Source organism: Aulonocara stuartgranti, assembly GCF_965226115.1.
Source record: "Aulonocara stuartgranti genome assembly, chromosome: 7".
Taxonomy (NCBI): domain Eukaryota; kingdom Metazoa; phylum Chordata; class Actinopteri; order Cichliformes; family Cichlidae; genus Aulonocara; species Aulonocara stuartgranti.
The window spans coordinates 64,999,287-65,020,115 of NC_138945.1; the positions used below are offsets into that span (position 1 = coordinate 64,999,287).

Sequence of the window (20,829 nt, forward strand, 5' to 3'; positions counted from 1 at the left end):
ACAAGCAGGAACAGTTGTTAGGAATATAGGCTGAACTGCCCTGGATTTTTAATTTCAGCTACAAATGTTCCCGTTCATCACTTCAAAATTTGAGGAAAACATCATCCATTTAAAACATATTACCTCCATTTCAGAGCAAGCTTTAATATTGTGCATGAAACTCAATTAAACTGAAATGAAACAGAGGCTTTGGAGTGAAACGCACAGCTGATATGTGGGTGTAGGCTGGAAACCCAAGAAGAACAGGGACACGGTATCTCTCTCAAAAATTTATGAATCCTGCATAACAAAGTAATCGTTCTCCCAGAGGGAATTACAAATTATTGATTAGAAATATGTCTGCACTCCATGGCAACTCATCCTTGTAACTTTCCCTTGTTTTGCTCTCTCGATACTCATTGGCTGAAATTGTCACTATTTTTCAGCTTGTTGCCCTGCAGACAAGAATATTTACTGAGTGCTTCTTACTGTAAGTCTATTTTTTTCTTACCGTTCCCTGCATTGGACTTGACTTTCAAACAAATAATTGAAGAGTTATTCTTACAGAAAGACACCCGACCAGAGACAACTTCTAAAGCAATAAGTCGCATAAATATTTGACGAAGTTTAAATTAGAGCACCATCAGGCAGGTGTGCAGGGGAGACAGGGCATCATAACCTTTGAGAGGCCAGAGGAAGCTATGTAATGTCTCTGTTATGCCTAAAGCTGCTCTCATTACCTGAACAAATGCAATAAAACGTATTTAAATGTCGGACTAGTAAAAATTCAGCATCCATACTTGCTAATAACAATATTTTTTATGTTATGTTGTGCTGTGTGCATGGCCTCACCGGTGGCTGAATGGTGCGATTGTCTTTGCTGATGTGGTGGACTATGCCAGAGATGCAGAGAGGACCGACAAAGCCCAGCAGGTCGGCCAGGAAGCGGAACGTGATGCTGAGGATGAGAGGTCTGCCGAATGCTTTTCTCAGGGCTTGCCAGATCCACTTTGGACTTTGCGGTGCTATGCCCTGAGGCCTCTTGAGGGTAATAAAAAGAAGGGCCAGATGTAGAAAAATATTAGCATGAAGACAAATAAGCCACTTTTTAAATATTCTTTGTCAAATACAGCTAATCTGCCAGGGCACAATAACAAGTGTGGCTTTTTTTTATTGAAAGTCTAAATTACAAACAGTAATCAGAGTATTTTGTTAGCATGATGAAGATTACGTCTTTGAAGAGAAGTGCCATTTATCTGTGTTGTTGAACTAGCAGCACAACAAAAGGCAAAGAGATTTGAGCATAAAAGCTGGCTAACATAGCAAAAGGAAATAACTGCTTGAACATAAAAGCTGAGTCAACACCATTAGATCACAGCACTGCAACAGAAACCTTTAAAATGAGGTCAGGTTCAAGGCTCCCATCCACCTCGTTGCTGCATAGGATAGCATGATTAATGGCAAGTTTCACACTGCATCACATGAAAAGCCTACATAACTCCTCTGAGGGTAATGAAGCTGGAGCACCATGTCAGGGACACAAAAACAGAGATTCCAAGACTGACTGGAGAAGGTATTGCTGTTAATTTATATTTATTTATATACAATTTTATGAATTTCCTAAAACAACACAAGAGCATGGCTCAGTGAGTCAGTTAGTACGATGACAGGAAAACATCTGGACTGCTACGGTGCAGTAAACAGTCCCAGGACATTTTCACTGTGTGTGCGCATCTCTGTGACCATCTCTAAGTCATTCTCAGAACTGTGAGAACAAACGTGACCCTGGTCATGTGCCTCTATCTTTCAATTCAAGCTCATATTAAACATCAGTGTTTGCACACACACACACACATCCTTTCTTCCTACCTCAAGTTCAAACAACTAGGAAGGAGGATGTTTCGTTCTCACACACTCACACTGTAACTAGCTTCCCATGAAGTGTAGTGCTTTCACCCCCACAGGGGTCAGGATGTTGCCTCGTTCACAGTAGAATGGGAATGACCTGGCGCCTCCAGGCCCTCCTCTAAATGCCCCACCACCACCCTTCCCCAGCGCTCCACTGGGATCCCTCAGTCTCTCTCATCCTCTGCTCCTGCCGGAAGGAAGTGGGGTTGCGTTCACACTGGACGCACATGCAGACGTGACGTTGAGCGTGACCTTCCAAACACTGGAAAACAATGACCCTACAGAGGACGCCCTTCACATCTGACCCCTGACACGTGCTCCAGAAGTGAGATGGACAGAGAGACAGAGAGGGAAAGAGGAAAGAGAGACAGCTTGGACTGACATTAGCGAGACTAGAAGACCAGAGAAGAAGAGAACGGGACATAAGCTGTGTTCACCACATAAAAGTCTCAAATGAAAATACCAAACACACATCATAATATAATTTTAAAACACATGGAATCTTTCTGGGAGCCATATTAAGAACTAACTCATCTATCGATTCTGCTAAAGAAAGAGGAATTGAAAGAGTTCAAATATTACATTTTATTAGAGAAAGTTTTTCTTCTTCTTTTTTAATAAGCAGCAAATAAAAATGTTATTACATCCATTTAAAACTGGCTTATGCAAATGGACGTATACCAGGAGGAAACCTTCAAAAATGCAGGGATGTGAAGCAAGCCCAACACAGAAAGTCAAAGCCAGCAAGGTGCTTTTATGCCTTTCCTCATTTACATATATGGAGATGAAAAAGTACTAGAAAGCCCTTATAGTATGCAAAAATGCAATCTAATATATCACCACCATAAATACCATAAATACAATAAGGTTTAATCAGCACATATCTAAAACAGTAGAGAGGATGGTATACAACTGGGGTAAATCCTAAATAAAACACAAGCACGATATAGAGAATAAGCCTGACCGTGTGTACATACACTACACACATTCTCGTGGCAGTGTGACAATTCACTGTTTACATTAGTCAAGTACTCATCTCTATGATGTCTAAATAAAGTTTATTAGTCCCAGAGTTCAGCAAGCCATGAGTCACTGCAGGAAAGACATTGATTCAAACATACCCGGCAGAAACATTTTTTAAAAAAAAGCACAGCAAAAACGGGCCAAAATGAAGAGAATAAGCAACATGTTGACTTCTCACAGAAATACTTAAAGTCTTATTTGTGTCTCAGAGCTCAACGTCCAAGATGATCCCCTGATAATCAAAAAGAAACACAGTGTTGAGAGTTTGTGTTCTAACTTTGCCTGTGTGGGATGGATTTCTGTGAAAGCACTGCTTTGCCCCAACAGGCCACAGACTTAAGTGAAGTAATGTTTAACTCTGAATTGACTGTAGGTGTAAATATGAGGGTGAATTTCAGTGATGGACAAAAGTTATGTCCAGGATATGCTAAAGTAGGCTCTGAATTATTCATATTAAAGTCATGGACAGACAGATTTGTGCATTTCACCTTTGCTGGTTATCAGTGCCTGATATACAGGGAGTGCAGAATTATTAGGCAAATGAGTATTTTGTCCACATCATCCTCTTCATGCATGTTGTCTTACTCCAAGCTGTATAGGCTCGAAAGCCTACTACCAATTAAGCATATTAGGGGATGTGCATCTCTGTAATGAGAAGGGGTGTGGTCTAATGACATCAACACCCTATATCAGGTGTGCATAATTATTAGGCAACGTCCTTTCCTTTGGCAAAACGGGTCAAAAGAAGGACTTGACAGGCTCAGAAAAGTCAAAAATAGTGAGATATCTTGCAGAGGGATGCAGCAGTCTCAAAATTGCAAAGCTTCTGAAGCGTGATCATCGAACAATCAAGCGTTTCATTCAAAATAGTCAACAGGGTCACAAGAAGCGTGTGGAAAACCAAGGCGCAAAATAACTGCCCATGAACTGAGAAAAGTCAAGCGTGCAGCCGCCAAGATGCCACTTGCCACCAGTTTGGCCATATTTCAGAGCTGCAACATCACTGGAGTGCCCAAAAGCACAAGGTGTGCAATACTCAGAGACATGGCCAAGGGAAGAAAGGCTGAAATACGACCACCACTGAACAAGACACACAAGCTGAAACGTCAAGACTGGGCCAAGAAATATCTCAAGACTGGTTTTTCTAAGGTTTTATGGACTGATGAAATGAGAGTGAGTCTTGATGGGCCAGATGGATGGGCCCGTGGCTGGATTGGTAAAGGGCAGAGAGCTCCAGTCCGACTCAGATGCCAGCAAGGTGGAGGTGGAGTACTGGTTTGGGCTGCTATCATCAAAGATGAGCTTGTGGGGCCTTTTCGGGTTGAGGATGGAGTCAAGCTCAACTCCCAGTCCTACTGCCAGTTTCTGGAAGACACCATCAAGCAGTGGTACAGGAAGAAGTCTGCATCCTTCAAGAAAAACATGATTTTCATGCAGGACAATGCTCCATCACACGCGTCCAAGTACTCCACAGTGTGGCTGGCAAGAAAGGGTATAAAAGAAGAAAAACTAATGACATGGCCTCCTTGTTCACCTGATCTGAACCCCATTGAGAACCTGTGGTCCATCATCAAATGTGAGATTTACAAGGAGGGAAAACAGTACACCTCTCTGAACAGTGTCTGGGAGGCTGTGGTTGCTGCTGCACGCAATGTTGATGGTGAACAGATCAAAACACTGACAGAATCCATGGATGGCAGGCTTTTGAGTGTCCTTGCAAAGAAAGGTGGCTATATTGGTCGCTGATTTGTTTTTGTTTTGTTTTTGAATGTCAGAAATGTATATTTGTGAATGTGGAGATGTTATATTGGTTTCACTGGTAAAAATAAATAATTGAAATGGGTATATATTTGTTTTTTGTTAAGTTGCCTAATAATTATGCACAGTAATAGTCACCTGCACACACAGATATCCCCCTAAAATAGCAGAAACTAAAAACAAACTAAAAACTACTTCCAAAAACATTCAGCTTTGATATTAATGAGTTTTTTGGGTTCATTGAGAACATGGTTGTTGTTCAATAATAAAATTATTCCTCAAAAATACAACTTGCCTAATAATTCTGCACTCCCTGTATATGCAATCATTTATTCAGCTTAAACAAGGAAATACAAGGAAAGCAAATGTGCTTTTGACACACACATTGACTATTTACTGGACAACAACCTCAGCCCACTTACTGTTCACAAAGATCTACTAATACTAACCTTTTGGTCTTCAAAGGCCCTGCGAAGCTTTATATAGTTTGTGAGTGCTCTCATTGCTATGGGCAGTTTGCCAATGACCTTGAGGTCGATGGGTCGTTTGTGAGCAGAGGTAATGAAGGTGTTCATCCACCAGTAGGTGGCTTTGGATAACAAGTTAACGAAGGGCTGCAGGAAGCGAACGCCGAGGTCCTGAAGGTCTTCGGGAGGCTTCACCTCTGTTGGATTGGCGAAACACATGTAGCGCTGTGACAAAAAGAAGAGCTTTGATTAACTGTTCAATTCCCCCTAGTTACCTGAAAACTAAGAGTGAACTCTAAAAACCACTGATTGGGCTTTAAATGTACAGAAATATCGACTAACCTGTGCACAGCAGATGATAATTATATGTCAGCTGAAAAGACTCTTATTAGTGGGGTTAATTATAGTAGTAGTAGTACAGGCTGTCTGATATGGAAATTTATGACTAATGTAAAGTTTAAGAGTTGAAATCAGGCTCTATTTTAACCACAACACAAAAATGGAATAAAATGGAATTCCCAGCAAAATATGTTCAGCAAGATCCTGAGCATGAATAATTAGAAAGGTTTGATTTAACAATCGTTTATTCATTTTGTCAGCCAGTAAAATCTAAATTAGCTTTTTAATGAAAGCATGTAATGATTTCTTTTCTATTACTTCAACATGAAAGTTCACATCAATTATTAATATAAACTGTTTGCACACTTTTAACAGTGCAGATGAAGACACTTCAAGAAACTGAGGTCTAGCGGGCCAAATTATTGCAGCGGATGATGGGAGAATCTGTTTCTCTGCTGTTTGCCCACGGCTCTGTGATTTAGTAACAGGTGTTTGCTTAGTGCAGAGGTTAACAGAGACAAACACATTGTGAATTGTCCAGAGGAAAAAGACAAGAAAAGAGCACTCTGCTCTGACATTTTCTCCATGCTCAGAAAGGGTCAGAAGGCTGAAAATGTCAAAAGCTGAACAATCATCGATAGAATATTAATAAGATACATCTAGAAACGTGATCAGAGACCAGCATGAAGCCTCACACTGAACCACACGTGTGAGGGGGATCTTGTGTCTTTTAGATATACTTTAAATGAAAGTGAAAGGATCAATTTTGCATTCAGAAAAAAAAATATTTATGCCTTTTTTTTTTTAAACTTTTGCATTTGACTTGAAAAGTTTGGATCACTGTTCCAACAGGATGCTTCTGTATTGGTGATAAGCTGGTGTAACTGCACAGTTATCAGTGTTACTTTGGGTTCAATGTGAATCATCAGAAGTTTGCACTAAAATGGTGAAAAGGCTAACATTAGGATGGAGCAAACAGAACTGGTTGTACAGCACACGTCTTTAATGACCTTAAAAAACAAGAACTGGGTCAATAAGTTTGAATTTATTTTTCTGCAAACCACAAAGGGTCAATTAATTTGAGGATTCTGAGATCATCAGTTCAAATAACTGTATGTAAGAAATTTGCCAGATCGACAGACGGATTGGTGCAGCGGCTGCAGTGATGCGGACGCTGTACCTGTCTGTTGTGGTGAAGAGAGAGCTGAGCGTAAAAGCGAAGCTCTCAATTTACCTGTCGATCTACGTCCCTACCCTCACCTATGGTCACGAGCTATGGATAGTGACCAAAAGAATGAGATCACGAATACAAGCGGCAGAAATGGGCTTCCTCTGAAGGGTGGCTGGCCTCTCCCTTAGAGATAAGGGGCCAGGTGAGGTGGTTCAGGCATCTGACAAGGATGCCCCCTGGGCGCCTCCTGGGTGAGGTTTTCCAGGCATGTCCCACTGGGAGGAGGCCCCAGGGCAGACCAAGGACACGCTGGAGAGATTATATCTCTTGGCTGGCCAGGGAACGCCTTGGTGTTTCCCCGGGTAAGCTAGATGAGGTGGATGGGGAGAGGGAGGTCTGGACTTCTCTGCTTGGGCTCCTGCCCCTGCGACCCGGCCCCGGATAAGCGGAAGAAAATGGATGGATGGATGGATATTCAGGAATAACCCAGAAACCATTAAGCCTGCCATGAACTGGAAGGTACTGAAACACCAGCTTCTGCATTCAGAGTGAGGTGATTTTCACATAACCATGGTCTTCAAGGGTGCTAACCAAGAAAGTACCCCCTGCTCCAAAATCAACACATTCAAACTAAAACTGAAAGTTGAAGCAGCCCTCATGGATGAGCCAAATGCCTTCTGGAGAAAAACTTTATCATCAGATGAGACAAAGATTGGCCACAGTGACAAGAGGTATGTTTTGAGGCCTAATCGTGAGGCTTTCAAACCATTTAAAACTGTACCAGCTGCCAAGTATGACAGTGGTAGCATCATGCCAGCGGTGTTGGTACATTACATAATGTGAATGGAATAATGAAGAACAACGACTAACCCCAACCCACATCAACAGATAGATGGTTAAAACTCGGACGTAGGTGGTGTTCCAACAGGACAATGACTCCAAACACACATCATAGCTAGCTTTGGAACGGATAAAGCAGGCTAACGTTAAGATTCTGGAAAGGCCTTCCCAAAGCCTCAACATTAATCCTATTAAAATTTGTGGACTTTGCTTAAAAGCCACATCTGCAACCAGTTTAAATGAACATGACCAACTGGTTAAACAAGTGGCTAAATATGCAGCCTGAATTATGCCTGAAGCTTGCTGATGGCTAACAAAAGTATGTGGGTGAGGTGCAACTTCCTAAGGGACATTTAACCAAATATTATTGAAGGTGTATGTATATATGTGAGACTATGAATACTTTTGACCTGGTATAGATTACAGAAATCAAAACTAAATTCAAACATCTGAACATTGTTCTCATTTTTTAATGATTAACGATGTACAGTATTGCAGTCAGTTCAAATAAATCATGAAAAGTCCAAAAATGACCATGACCTTCATGGATTTTACATTATAATGATGTATTAAAAATAAAGCTCTCTTCTCAGGCTCACAGAGTTTCCACAATTGATTAAAAATTCTCAAAAACATCGTATGCGGTTGGAGCTGTCATCATTTTAATCATCTGATTCATAAAACTGAACCATGGGGAATAAAATGCTCCCCAGCTGCAGGGGATACTGTAAATGGCCTCAGCAAAATCGCAAGCAAGGCTGAAAGGAAATGTCACATCATTGTCTTTAAATGCAGCTGCTGTATTGTCACTGTTGCTGGCCAGCCTGGCTTTAAAATCTGGAGATTATTTTTTGTTTTTCATAAATATGCAGTTTAAGATAAATGGCATGTTTACTTGCATTCGAATGAAAGCCAGTGAAGGTTCATAACCACCGTCACATGCTCCAGTGTAATTATTACCATTTTAAGAGCTTAACAAAAAGTAGTACCACTGCATCTGAATGATCTTACGTCACTCTCAGTAGCTTATGTGTTATACCTGCACACACAACAGTGGACAAAGACACAAATGTACACACTTACCCTGCCGAGGATCACGTTGATCTCTACAGTTAGTAGGAGTCCATACAGCAGCACTAGCAGTCCTGTGATGCAGTAGCGTAGCTGCCTGGGGCCGATGCCATGCTCGGTGTACTTGCCAAACTTGATGGTCTTCATGATGAAGGCCAGCACCCAGTAGATCAGCAGGGCTAAAGGGATTTAGCAGGGATCAGAGTCACACAGTGAATTACCAGATAAGCCAGAAACGATAAATAACTCGACCGCAAACTTATATTTCAGTCTAAATGAAAAAGTGTCATCAAAATGACATCGTTCTCTCTGAAACTCAATTTGTGCAATAGGTGTATTTTGTTACAGGCTGGGATACATTTCATATAACTGTGTCCATGGTTCAACTCGTGTTATAATTTATTTAAAATGTGGAGACACCATTCAATCTCATGTTTCAGCTGCGTAAGAGAACAGTTAAGATATGAGTTTTTTCTTCTTGTTTCTTTCCTCCGTTTCCATTGCACTGTGTTTCTAGCAGATGTCTAATTCAGGAAACAGAAGCTAAATCTGTTGTCTTTGTTCCATTGTGATTTTTGATGGAGCTACATCACGTCAGTCCAGACGATATGAGACGATAACGGATTCTTGTTTCTACACAAAGGTTACACTGCTGGCCAATAGCAAAACCACTGAGATTTTTTTATCTTCTTTATAATGAAGAATATCTCTAGCATAAAAGTCAACACCCAAGGCTCTCTTTAGAAGATGAATTTCTGTCTGGCTGTGAAATGGAAACCTTACAGCCAGGGAAGCTGAGTGACTCAATGGGAGCATTGAATAAAGCACCAGGAGCTGCACACAGATGAGTTAATGATGCCTGAGAAGGAAGGGAAAACTGTAGTGTGATTGTTCCACAAGCAAACATCACATGTGGAAAACTAATGGACAAAGGTGAAGCATGACACTGCCCTATTTATCAATAACTATCACGAACTGGAGGAACTGAAAACACTGATCATTTCATAACAAAAAAACTAAATATATTTGCCATGGAGATGCTTGTCTGCTGTGCAAACTGTGCAGCGCTTTCACTTTATATTAATTTAAATGCATAATTAATATCTGCACAGAGAACAATCCCCCTCGATGACACTGCCCTGCATCATTATCTGAAAGTAATGAACCAGTCATCTGCAAATGACAACACTGACCCTGCTGCTCTGTTATGTAATGTAATGTAATCCCGTAGAGTGTAGTAAATCAATAATCAGTTGCCATTCTTTATCAGACATTCAAGTAAGTACAAAGCTAATGCTAGCTTCACAAGCCATGATCACAAATCGTATTGCATTCACTTCATCTCAGTTCTACGAATGAATATGCTAAGCAGTATATCCCAGGGTGAGGCTGACAGTAAAGGTAAAGTTGTCTCTCTCAGGAAAATGAAAAAAAGAATAAACAGACGATACCTAACAGTAGTTTGGGAAAGTTGGAGGTCTCAATGTTATGATAGTAGACAATAGAGGTGATGCCAGCCATGAAGGCCAGAGCTGCAGGCATGTACAGGTGAAGATGGAGGGACTGACTGAACCTGCAAATAAACATCAGATAGAGAAAGAAACAGGTTAGGCTGATAACAATAAAATAATAATTATTATCATTATGCATTTTGACAGATGTCTCATTAAGCAAGTAAATTAGCCAAATTTCTCTTTACCTCATAGGGCTAACCACCCCAATCTCCACAACTAATCTAGAGCCTGGTAAACTAAATTAGACAACAACAGGATACACATAGAGACGAATTAGATAACGAGTGCTAAACATGAGCAGTTTGGATTCTGATATAGCCCTGTGAGTCATTTCATGAGATTATCCAGGAAATGGAGGCAGTACTGTCATCTCACAGCAGGTCATGGGTTTGAATCCATTTGCCAGCTGAAGCCTTAGTGTGAGAAGTTTATATGTTTTGCCTGTGCCTGCATGGGTTGTCTGTGGGTACTCTGGCTTCCTCTCATAGTCTACAGACATGCTTATTGGAGTCCAGGGTAAAGCTCACTGACGTGCTTTCAGTTGGCAAATATTAACATTTGCCTCTCAGTGGCTTTGTCTGTATTGTGTTGGCTGGTGGTGAATGCTAGCAGGCTCCATTATGCTAAGTAGCATCCTTTTGTCTGCATTAGACTTTTTCCATTTTTTTTACAAACCCACTTCAGTATGCTATTAATTCCTACAGTTTCCTGTTTGTAGTCACGGACATGGATTTTAGTAATAAAAAAAAAAAACTTTTCACGGCAGCACATTAATGAGGGCTCTGTGTCTTTTCTAACGTTACATGTAACATGTATTTTTCATATTAAAATGGCTGCTTTGAAAAGAGCCTGTGCTTTGTTCTTCTTTTTTCTTGCTCCACTGTATCTTCTCTTTGCCTTGCCAGCTTTTGCGTTATGTCAACTCCTCTTATTCCTGCTGTGGTAGTGTCCTTATTTCTGTGTACAGTAAATAAATAAATCCAAAAAAGTAAATCATATCATGAACTTTTTTTTAGCTTGCAAACTGATAACTGTCAGATCACAACCTCCACTTCCTCACTGTTAGCTTTGACTAGCTTTAAGCTTTTATTTCACGCCGCATTTTGTTCTTTGTCTTCATATTCTTAACTAAAAGTTGTTTAGCAATAAAATCTACTCTGCTTCACTACTGTATAAGTAGAAAGCAAGCAATCAACAATTTGAACAATCAACAACTGCAATCCTTCCTGGATTGCATAATTACATAATTGAATAATGGCGGAAAAATTGAATTGTGTCACACAAAAATCATACTGATAATACACAAAATACATTTTACTATACTATACATTTAAACTAAACAAAAGCATATAAAAATGAACATTCTCACTAGTGTCATGACATAACAAACATCACCTCATAATGACTGAGATCATCATGAGGCTGCAGTGTTGTGTTATTAAAATGCCAAACATACCCATCTGAGACAATGCCCTCTGCAATCTCACAGACGAGGATGAAGAGCAGGATGAAGGTGAGGAGCCATCGCAGGTTGTGTCCAGGAAAGTGAAGCCAGGTGCTGTGGTGGATGTGGACCTTTGAACTCTGGCTGCCCCAACCTCAAACATGAACCAGGAAATGAAAGTGATTGAAAAGCAACAGGGTCATTTCACTTTAAATACAAAAAGGCCAAAAAAGAACCATTTTACTCACAGTAGAAGACAGAGACTCTATCAAATGTTTAAACTGAGAAAACATGTCACTCTAAACCCTGTATATACTTTTCAGCATTGATGGTGCCTTTGCAGATGTCCAAGCTACCAATTCCATACGCTCTAATGCATACCATCAGGTTATGGCATCCATGTTTTTGAAAAGAAAAAATCTAATTTTGATTTCCTGACCACAGAGCAGTTTTCTATTTTGCTTCAGTTCATTTTTGTCATGGTCTCCGTGCCTGCCCGGTCGGCCCCACAAGGCTACAATTGCTGTTTCTGTTCTCTCCCTCTCTGCCTGGGCGGAGCTCACTGTGGGCTCCTGCCCTTGGCCCACACACACACCTGACAACACTCACCCATCATCACCGGGAGCACTATTTGAGGCTGGAACACAGATCCTCTCGTCGCTGGATGATTGTACCCCTAACATCTCCCTCCCCCCCCCCCCCCCCCCCCCGGGACCTGCGACCTCCCTGCTGCGGGAACGTGTGTGAGTGTGAGCGAAGAAGACGTGAGCGAGTTACCCTGTGATTCCCCCGGAGTTTTGGATCCCTTCACTGTACATATATTGCACTGGCACTGTAAATAAACTACACCTTGGAGATACCTTACCGCTCTGCGTTTGAATCCCTGTACCAGATCGTGACAGAATCATCCAGCCACGGAAATGGATTCAGCAGATCCAGCGGTCTCGACTCCCACCCTCGCCACTTTGGCCGCGATGCTGGCACGCCACGAGCAGATGTTCATTCACCTTCGAGCAGAGCTCGCGAACCTCACACAGGCCGTGGCCCGGCTAACACCGCTACCGGCCGCTCCACTGGTCGCCGCTCCTCCGTCGGAGGCGCCAGCTCCAGCAGTAAGTGTCGCGCCACCTGCTCCCTCACCTGTTCACGTTGACAGATTCCTCCCCACTCCCAGGGCTTTCACGGGAGAGATTGATAAATGTGCTGGTTTCCTCACTCAGTGTGCCCTTCAGTTTCGCCAGCAACCGCAAGCCTTTTCTACTGATGGTGCGAAAATCGCTTATATCGTCCAGTTACTCCAGGACCGTGCTCTAACCTGGGCTCAAGCTGCGCTTCAGGCGGAGCCGGACATCACCTTTTCTGACTTTCTTACTAAGTTTAAAGGTGTGTTTGACAGGAAAGCCACAACTGCCACCGCCGGCCAGCGCTTGCTTGCGCTTAAACAAGGTAAACGCAGCATGGCTGATTTTTCTATTGACTTTTCTACCTTGGCTGAACAGGCGAAATGGGGGGAAGAGGCCCTTAAAAGTGCATTGCTCACTAATATTAATGAGGAAATAAAGAATGAACTAATGCTCCGTGAACTGCCTTCCTCCCTGGATGCGCTTCTGGTTTTGTGTATGCGGGTGGACGATCAGGTGCGCGCACATCGGAGCGCACGCGCGCGTTCGGGGCATGCCCCGCTGGACTTTTGTGGGACCCCTACTGCAGCCCATGGGTCGTGTGACGCCGACACCGGGGATGGGGAAGAGCCCATGCAGCTTGGGCGCTCACGGCTGTCGCCCGCGGAGCGCCAGCGCCGTCTTGCCTCCGGTGAGTGCGTTTATTGCAGCCGTAAAGGCCACTCTGTCTCCTCCTGCCCAACGCTGGCAAAAGGGCGCGCTCACCAGTGATCGTGAGGGTGCTGGTGGGCGATCTGTCGAGTGAAAGCCCTCTCCCCAGGCTTCTTTTGCCGGCTACTCTGCGTGTTCGGACTGTTTCTCATTCTCTCTCCGTTCTCATTGACTCTGGGGCTGAGCAGAACTTTATTGACACCTCACTCGCCGCCAAACTGAACATCGCCTTGGAGCCTCTGTCACGCCCCCTCCGCGTTCACGCACTGTCGGGCCAGCGCCTGCCTGACATCACTCATGTTTCTGAATTCCTTTCATTATCTCTCTCTGGCAATCACGCAGAAAGGATTTGTTTTTTTTCGTTTAAGGCTCCTCTCACTCCGCTGGTTCTGGGTCACCCCTGGCTTGTCCTCCACAACCCGCATATCGACTGGGAGAAGGGTGCCGTACTAGGTTGGAGTGTGGCCTGCCATATGAACTGCCTCCGGGCTGCGGCTTCCCCCGTTTCGCTCCCACCCACGGCCTCGCCGTCGGACGCCCCGGACCTCTCGATGGTTCCGCGGGTTTATCATGATCTGCGGGATGTTTTTTGTAAGGATCGGGCGCGGTCCCTTCCCCCGCCCCGCCCGTACGATTGTGCCGTCGATCTTCTTCCTGGAGCTCCGCTGCCGTCTAGCCGCCTGTACAGCCTCTCCCGGCCTGAGAGGGATGCTATGGAGCGTTACATCTCGGAGTCGCTGGCGGCAGGGTTGATTCGCCCCTCCTCTTCCCCTGTCGCGGCTGGGTTTTTTTTCGTGGATAAGAAGGATGGTTCGCTGCGGCCGTGTATTGACTTTCGGGGCCTTAATCAGATCACTGTTAAGAACAAATACCCTTTGCCGTTGCTTTCCTCCGCCTTTGAACTGCTTCAAGGCATGACCGTCTTTACCAAGCTGGATCTGCGCAACGCTTACCACCTGGTGCGCATCAGGGAGGGGGATGAGTGGAAGACCGCGTTCAATACGCATCGGGGCCACTTTGAGTATCTCGTGATGCCGTTTGGGCTGACTAACGCCCCCGCAGTGTTTCAGGCGATGGTTAATGATGTCCTTCGTGATTTTGTTAACCGTTGTGTATTTGTGTACTTGGATGACATCTTGATCTTTTCTAAGACACTCGAGGAGCACAAGGTCCATGTCCGGCAGGTCCTGCTACGCCTTCTGGAGAACCGGCTCTTTGTGAAGGGGGAGAAGTGCGATTTCCACGTGGCGTCAGTGAGTTTTCTGGGCCACATTATCGAGAAGGGGGACTTGCGGACTGATCCGGAGAAAGTGCGGGCTGTGGTGGAATGGCCTACTCCTCCTGATCGCCGCCAAGTGCAACGTTTTTTGGGATTCGCCAACTTTTACAGACGGTTCATTCGCGATTTCAGCAGAATCGCTCTCCCTCTCACTAAACTCACCTCTCCCAAAGTTCCCTTCCAGTGGGATTCTGCCGCTCAGCGAGCCTTCGCCCTGCTCAAGGACAGGTTCACCACTGCTCCCATACTCCGGCAACCGGACCTTACACGGCAGTTCGTTGTGGAGGTGGACGCGTCGGACTCCGGGGTTGGGGCAGTTCTGTCTCAACAGCTGGACGGTAAGCTGCACCCGTGTGCCTTTTATTCTCGCCGTCTCTCCCCAGCAGAGTGTAACTATGACATCGGGGACCGGGAGCTTCTGGCCGTCAAGCTGGCCCTGGAGGAGTGGAGACATTGGTTGGAGGGAGCGGCACAACCATTCATCGTCTGGACGGATCACAAGAATCTGGAGTACCTGCGCTCGGCTAGACGTCTCAATTCCCGGCAAGCCAGGTGGGCGCTGTTTTTTGCTCGTTTTGACTTCACTATCACCTACAGGCCAGGAACACGGAACGTAAAGCCAGACGCCCTGTCCAGGCAATTCTCCATCACTGGGGAGGACTCGGACCCTGAGCCTGTCCTCCCGGCCGCCTGCGTAATTGGAGCAATCTCCTGGGAGATCGAGGGGCTCATCCAAGAGGCGCAGGAGACCGAACCGGATCCTGGCACTGGTCCACCTGGTCGCCTCTTCGTTCCTTCAGCCGTCCGCTCTCAGGTTCTCCAGTGGGCTCACACCGCCCACTTTTCATGCCATCCTGGGGTCCTCCGCACCTGCTCGTTCCTCCGACGTTACTTCTGGTGGCCTGCTATGGCTAGGGATGCCAAGGAGTACGTAGCGGCCTGTTCGACCTGCGCCCGGAATAAGCTTTCGAACCGCCCTCCACCGGGTCTTCTGCAGCCTCTCCCTACACCAGCCCGACCGTGGTCCCATGTTTCTTTGGACTTTGTCACGGGGCTGCCGCCCTCCGCTGGTAACACCGCCATACTTACCATTATCGATCGTTTCTCCAAAGCTGCACACTTCGTCGCCCTCCCGAAGCTCCCCTCTGCCTTGGAGACGGCCCGGCTCCTCACCTCCCATGTGTTCCGTCTTCACGGGATCCCCGAGGACATCGTCTCGGATAGAGGGCCGCAATTCACGTCCCGTGTTTGGAGGGAGTTCTGCTCCGCACTGGGGGCCAAGGTCAGTCTGTCTTCCGGTTTCCATCCACAGAGTAACGGGCAATCGGAGCGGGCCAACCAGGAGCTGGAAGCTGCCCTCCGCTGTGTCGCTTCGCACAACCAATCGACCTGGAGTGAACAGCTTCCATGGATCGAATACGCCCACAACAGCCACACGTCCTCCGCCACGGGCAAGTCTCCCTTCGAAGCGTCCCTGGGCTATCAACCGCCTTTGCTCCCGGCCATCGAAGGTGAGCACTCCGTTCCTTCTGTACAGGCTCACCTCCGCGGGTGCCGTCGTGCCTGGCGGGCGACTCGGGCTGCCCTACTCCGTACTAAGGAGCGGAACAAGACCCTCGCTGACCGTCGCCGGACACCGGCCCCCGTGTACACCATCGGTCAACAGGTATGGCTGGCTACCCGTTTTGTGCCGCTACGGACTGAGTCAAAGAAGCTGTCTCCTCAGTTTATTGGCCCTTTTCCCGTGGAAGCCGTTGTGAACCCTGTGTCTGTCCGCCTCAAGCTGCCGCGCAACATGCGCATTCACAATGTCTTCCATGTGTCTCAGGTCAAGCCGGTGCTCTCCAGCCCGTTGTGCCCCCCCGGCTCGTGGATGGTCAGCTGGTCTACAATATCACCCGCATCATGGACTCCCGGCGCCGGGGTCGGGGTTTTCAGTACCTGGTTGACTGGGAGGGCTACGGGATAGAGGAACGCTCCTGGGTGCCTCGAGCTGCTGTCCTGGATTAGGCCATGCTCCGGGACTTCCACCGCAGGCATCCAGGTAAGTCTGGTGGGTCACCGGGAGGCTCCCGTTGAGGGGGGGGTACTGTCATGGTCTCCGTGCCTGCCCGGTCGGCCCCACAAGGCTACAATTGCTGTTTCTGTTCTCTCCCTCTCTGCCTGGGCGGAGCTCACTGTGGGCTCCTGCCCTTGGCCCACACACACACCTGACAACACTCACCCATCATCACCGGGAGCACTATTTGAGGCTGGAACACAGATCCTCTCGTCGCTGGATGATTGTACCCCTAACATCTCCCCCCCGGGACCTGCGACCTCCCTGCTGCGGGAACGTGTGTGAGTGTGAGCGAAGAAGACGTGAGCGAGTTACCCTGTGATTCCCCCGGAGTTTTGGATCCCTTCACTGTACATATATTGCACTGGCACTGTAAATAAACTACACCTTGGAGATACCTTACCGCTCTGCGTTTGAATCCCTGTACCAGATCGTGACAATTTTAAATGAGATGAAGAGAAGAAAGAAGCGTTTCTGGATCATGTTCACACATAGGTTCTTCTTCTGTAGATCTTTAACTTGCGTTTGTGGATGGTACGGTGCACTGTGTTCACAGACGGTGATTTGTGCAAGTGTTCTGGAGCCCATGCAGTGATTTCCATGACAAAACCCTGACTTTTTTAATGCAGTGGTGCCTGAGGGCCTTGATCTCGTATATAACCAAGACGTATCTTTTTTATGCACAGGGGGAAAGAACATTAGCACAGAGCAAGATGACAAAAGCCATTTTTCTATGGGAGTCTCCACTAGGAAAATAAACTTGTGAGCAGTCTTGAATGAATGTGTTGTACATCATGAGCTCCATGATAAAGAGCTGGCATGCTCAAGCATGGTGAATAACTTACAGAAGGGAAAATAGAAAGATGGCTCTGCTGGGAGAAAATACCAGGCTGCTAGAGTACAGCAGGAAAGTTGTGTTATTATCACTTTGATTGTTTGACTCTCTGCAGGCAAGGAGCCAATAGATGTGGTTAGATGGCTGCTTGCCTGAGATCCTTAAGTCAATTATTTATTGCTCAAACCTCCTTCTCCATTAATTTCCTCTTAGACAGATGTTGGTCTCAGTTTGCCCTGTAATACAATAGAGCTTGGCTTGTAAAACAGCAACTGATAATCAAAGTGCAATTTATATTTCAGATTTGATTTTGCTGTCATAAAACTCATCTCTACTGATGAAATTCTGTGAATCACTCCTCACTTCTTGGCACCTTAACAGTTTTTCTCAGTGAGAAGTGCTGGCACAGGCTGGCATGTACTCCATCACTTCCTCTAACTCTTTTTGACGCACACTCTCGGCTCAAGTACTGAAAAGCATCATTAAAGTCAGCACCATAATATTTACTCAAATAATTTGGCACTAGGGTAAATAAGCCACATATTAAGTGATAGCATTGGAGATATATAATAAAAGTATGCATTGCATCGAACTGTGCATTAATTATAATTACATGGATTTCCTACAGCCAACAGCAGGTAATAAGGATTCATTCAAGTCAGCGATGGTGTTGTGGTGCATGTATCCCCAATATCCTCTCTTAGCCTTGATGTGACATGGTGAAAATAATGAGCTGACTCTCTCAAGGGCAATGCACATCACAGGATGCTTAAGAGGTTTTATCAAGTGAATCAAGATAAACAGAAAACATTTCACACCCCTGAGGTTTGTGTTTGGTGGCAAAGTTGTTAGCGAGAGCACATCAGCTCAGTGTGACAGGAGAGAGAGAAAACCCCCTGCAGCTTGCAGCCTGTTATCATCTAACAGTGGACTTATAGAGCCCCTTAGTGCCTTATCAGTGAGTGTTTTTGTCTTCAAGTTAAAGGAAAGACAAAGAGAAACATTTATAGAGATATCTGCAGATAGAGAAAGTATCGGGATTCTTTAATTAGGAAAAGCAACAATATTGATATATGGAGAAACAGTGTTTTAAATGTGAGAGATGACTGGAATATTTCTAAAGTAGAAGCACAAACTGTTTAATTACACTATTATTGTCCAGATAATAATGGGGAAAATAGTGTAAAAGTTACATTTTGCATCTTCTTCCACTTTGTTCCACAATGAATAGTGAGCACTTATAGAGTGGTGTCTTGCTTTTGAAAAATGAAAAGGAGGGCACTAAATGGGCACATACATTACACACACACCCATGTGAAAGGTCAGATGACAGCGCTGGAGCATGTGTGACTGTAGCAGCAAAACGTGCATGTAGTGCTGATCCATTACACGCTGCTGATGACTCTAACAGAAATGACCAGCGGCCAGATAGGAGGGCAAACAAGGTGCAACCTAATGCCATCATCTGTTTGCCTGCATTTTATCGAAAGACGTTAATTTGCTCAGAAAAATGCTTGCAGCTCAGTAATTATGTCCTCGTGTTGTGTCACTGAAGAGGCTCAGCCTTCCATAACTGGCTAACCCATACACCTGCAGATATTTGTGGGTGTTATAAATCGGAGAATGAAATGCGCACTCAAAACCACTCGTCGGTGGCATAAAGGTTGAGTATACTGAAATGAACAGACTCTATAAAGCAAGTGGAGCACTCACTGAATACATCATGCAATAGTTCATCAACCGCATGCAGAATAAAACAAGCTGATTAAGAGGAATGTGAGAAAGACAGAAAACATATCGAAGCCCATCATGCTGACTTGTGCGGACACGTTATCTGAGCACGTGTGGAAGTCAAGGCAGGTAAAACTGTGCAGTGAAAAGGAGGATCTCACTTCATTGACACTCACCGATGAAGAGGATGGGGAAGGTGATGAAGAGGACAAAAACATGTGGGACCACATTGAGCGCATCCAGGAAACAGCCGTTGTTCAGAACCCCTCCATCCACGTTGTAGGCCATCGAGTTATTCTCGTTTCCACAGAATGCCAAGGACATGGTGGAACCGGGACTCTGCCGGGAACAGGAGGAGGAGGAGGAGGAGAGGATGAGGGGAGGACAGGAGACACAGACGGAGAGATTTAGAAGAAGAGGTTCTCAGAGCATGTCGTCTTTTCAAAAGGAAACACTGACGTCTGCAGTGGATCCCGGTAATTCCCAAGGTGTCTTCCTTCCTGTTCCCTCTCTAATCCAGCTCCCAAATATCAGCTCGAGTGAAAGAGAGGAGACAGAGGAGGAGGGAGGAAGAGGTCAGGGACAGTCACAGTCCAGCGCAGCAGTGGCAGTAGCAGCAGCGGCGGCAGCTCCCTCTCCTCTGTGATAGTTTAAGCAGCTTTTCTGGCCATGCCGGTGAAAAGCATCTGCAGCTCGTCCATCCGCAGTCTGCAGACATCCTCTAAGGCTGAAGCTTCACTTGTGCACAGAGCTGCACAGCTCCACTGGAATACATTCAGACATGTTCGCATTCCTCATAAACGCACACACACACACACTGATCGAGCAGCGACAGCATTCTGCAGTCCACCTGCTATTCCTGTCTCTTTGCAATCGAGAGCTCAAAGTCGACCTTGGGAGAGGAGCGCAGAAGGGGCAGAGTGTGCAGACGAGCTGGAGAGAAACTAAAGGTAGGAGGGGGAGGGTGGAAGGGAACAGTGAATGATGAAGAGCGAGACACTGGGATACAGCTAGTGGATGAACAGTGCAAACGTCATACAGAAGTACGTGTGAAGCATGAGCAAGCGCATAAAATCTAAATCTCAAAAACATGTTCTCAGGGCTTACATAATTCTAAAACACAATTTTTATCAAAATGATAAAAAATTAAAAAACAAACACAATAACGGAATAACCAGGCTCAACACATGAGGAACGATAGCATCAAATATTTATGAATTCCTGGCGTGGATGCATTATGTGTATGGTCCTGCAGAGAGAAATCCCACTGCAGCCAGTAGCAGCCTGCTTGTAGAGCAGGATCAGCAAAGACCCACATGGGAGCAGATTTCAATAATCCATCTGTCGACCAGGATAGACCGATGGCCTTTTCTTAGCATTTAAAATGATTTACATTCAATGTAATCCATGGCTGATGACCTTTTACATCGTTGCAGCAAGGAGCTAAGCTTAACCGTAATGAGCAGTTTACACAAGTGTTTTGTTGTTTACACAGACACTTGTCAGCCGATTCACGTACACGGACTCAGACTGTGGTATAACAACAGCAATGTACATTTAATATGAGAAAAAATACAAC

General features: G+C 45.3%; 1 protein-coding gene across 4 annotated transcripts in view; it reads right to left on the reverse strand.

Annotated features, from left to right (window-relative positions):
- The window catches only part of abcc8 (ATP-binding cassette, sub-family C (CFTR/MRP), member 8), a 63,691-nt gene that overhangs the window by 40,276 nt on the left and 2,586 nt on the right, over window positions 1-20,829 (reverse strand). For all 4 annotated transcript variants that reach the window (XM_082539923.1, XM_082539926.1, XM_082539924.1 and 1 more), the window contains exons 2-7: window positions 19,427-19,589; window positions 11,527-11,668; window positions 10,008-10,129; window positions 8,569-8,735; window positions 5,118-5,360; window positions 832-1,020 (exon numbers count right to left, since the gene is read on the reverse strand). In XM_082539923.1, coding sequence (XP_082396049.1) covers window positions 832-1,020; window positions 5,118-5,360; window positions 8,569-8,735; window positions 10,008-10,129; window positions 11,527-11,668; window positions 19,427-19,589 — 1,026 coding nt within the window. The remainder of the gene's footprint in view (window positions 1-831; window positions 1,021-5,117; window positions 5,361-8,568; window positions 8,736-10,007; window positions 10,130-11,526; window positions 11,669-19,426; window positions 19,590-20,829) is intronic.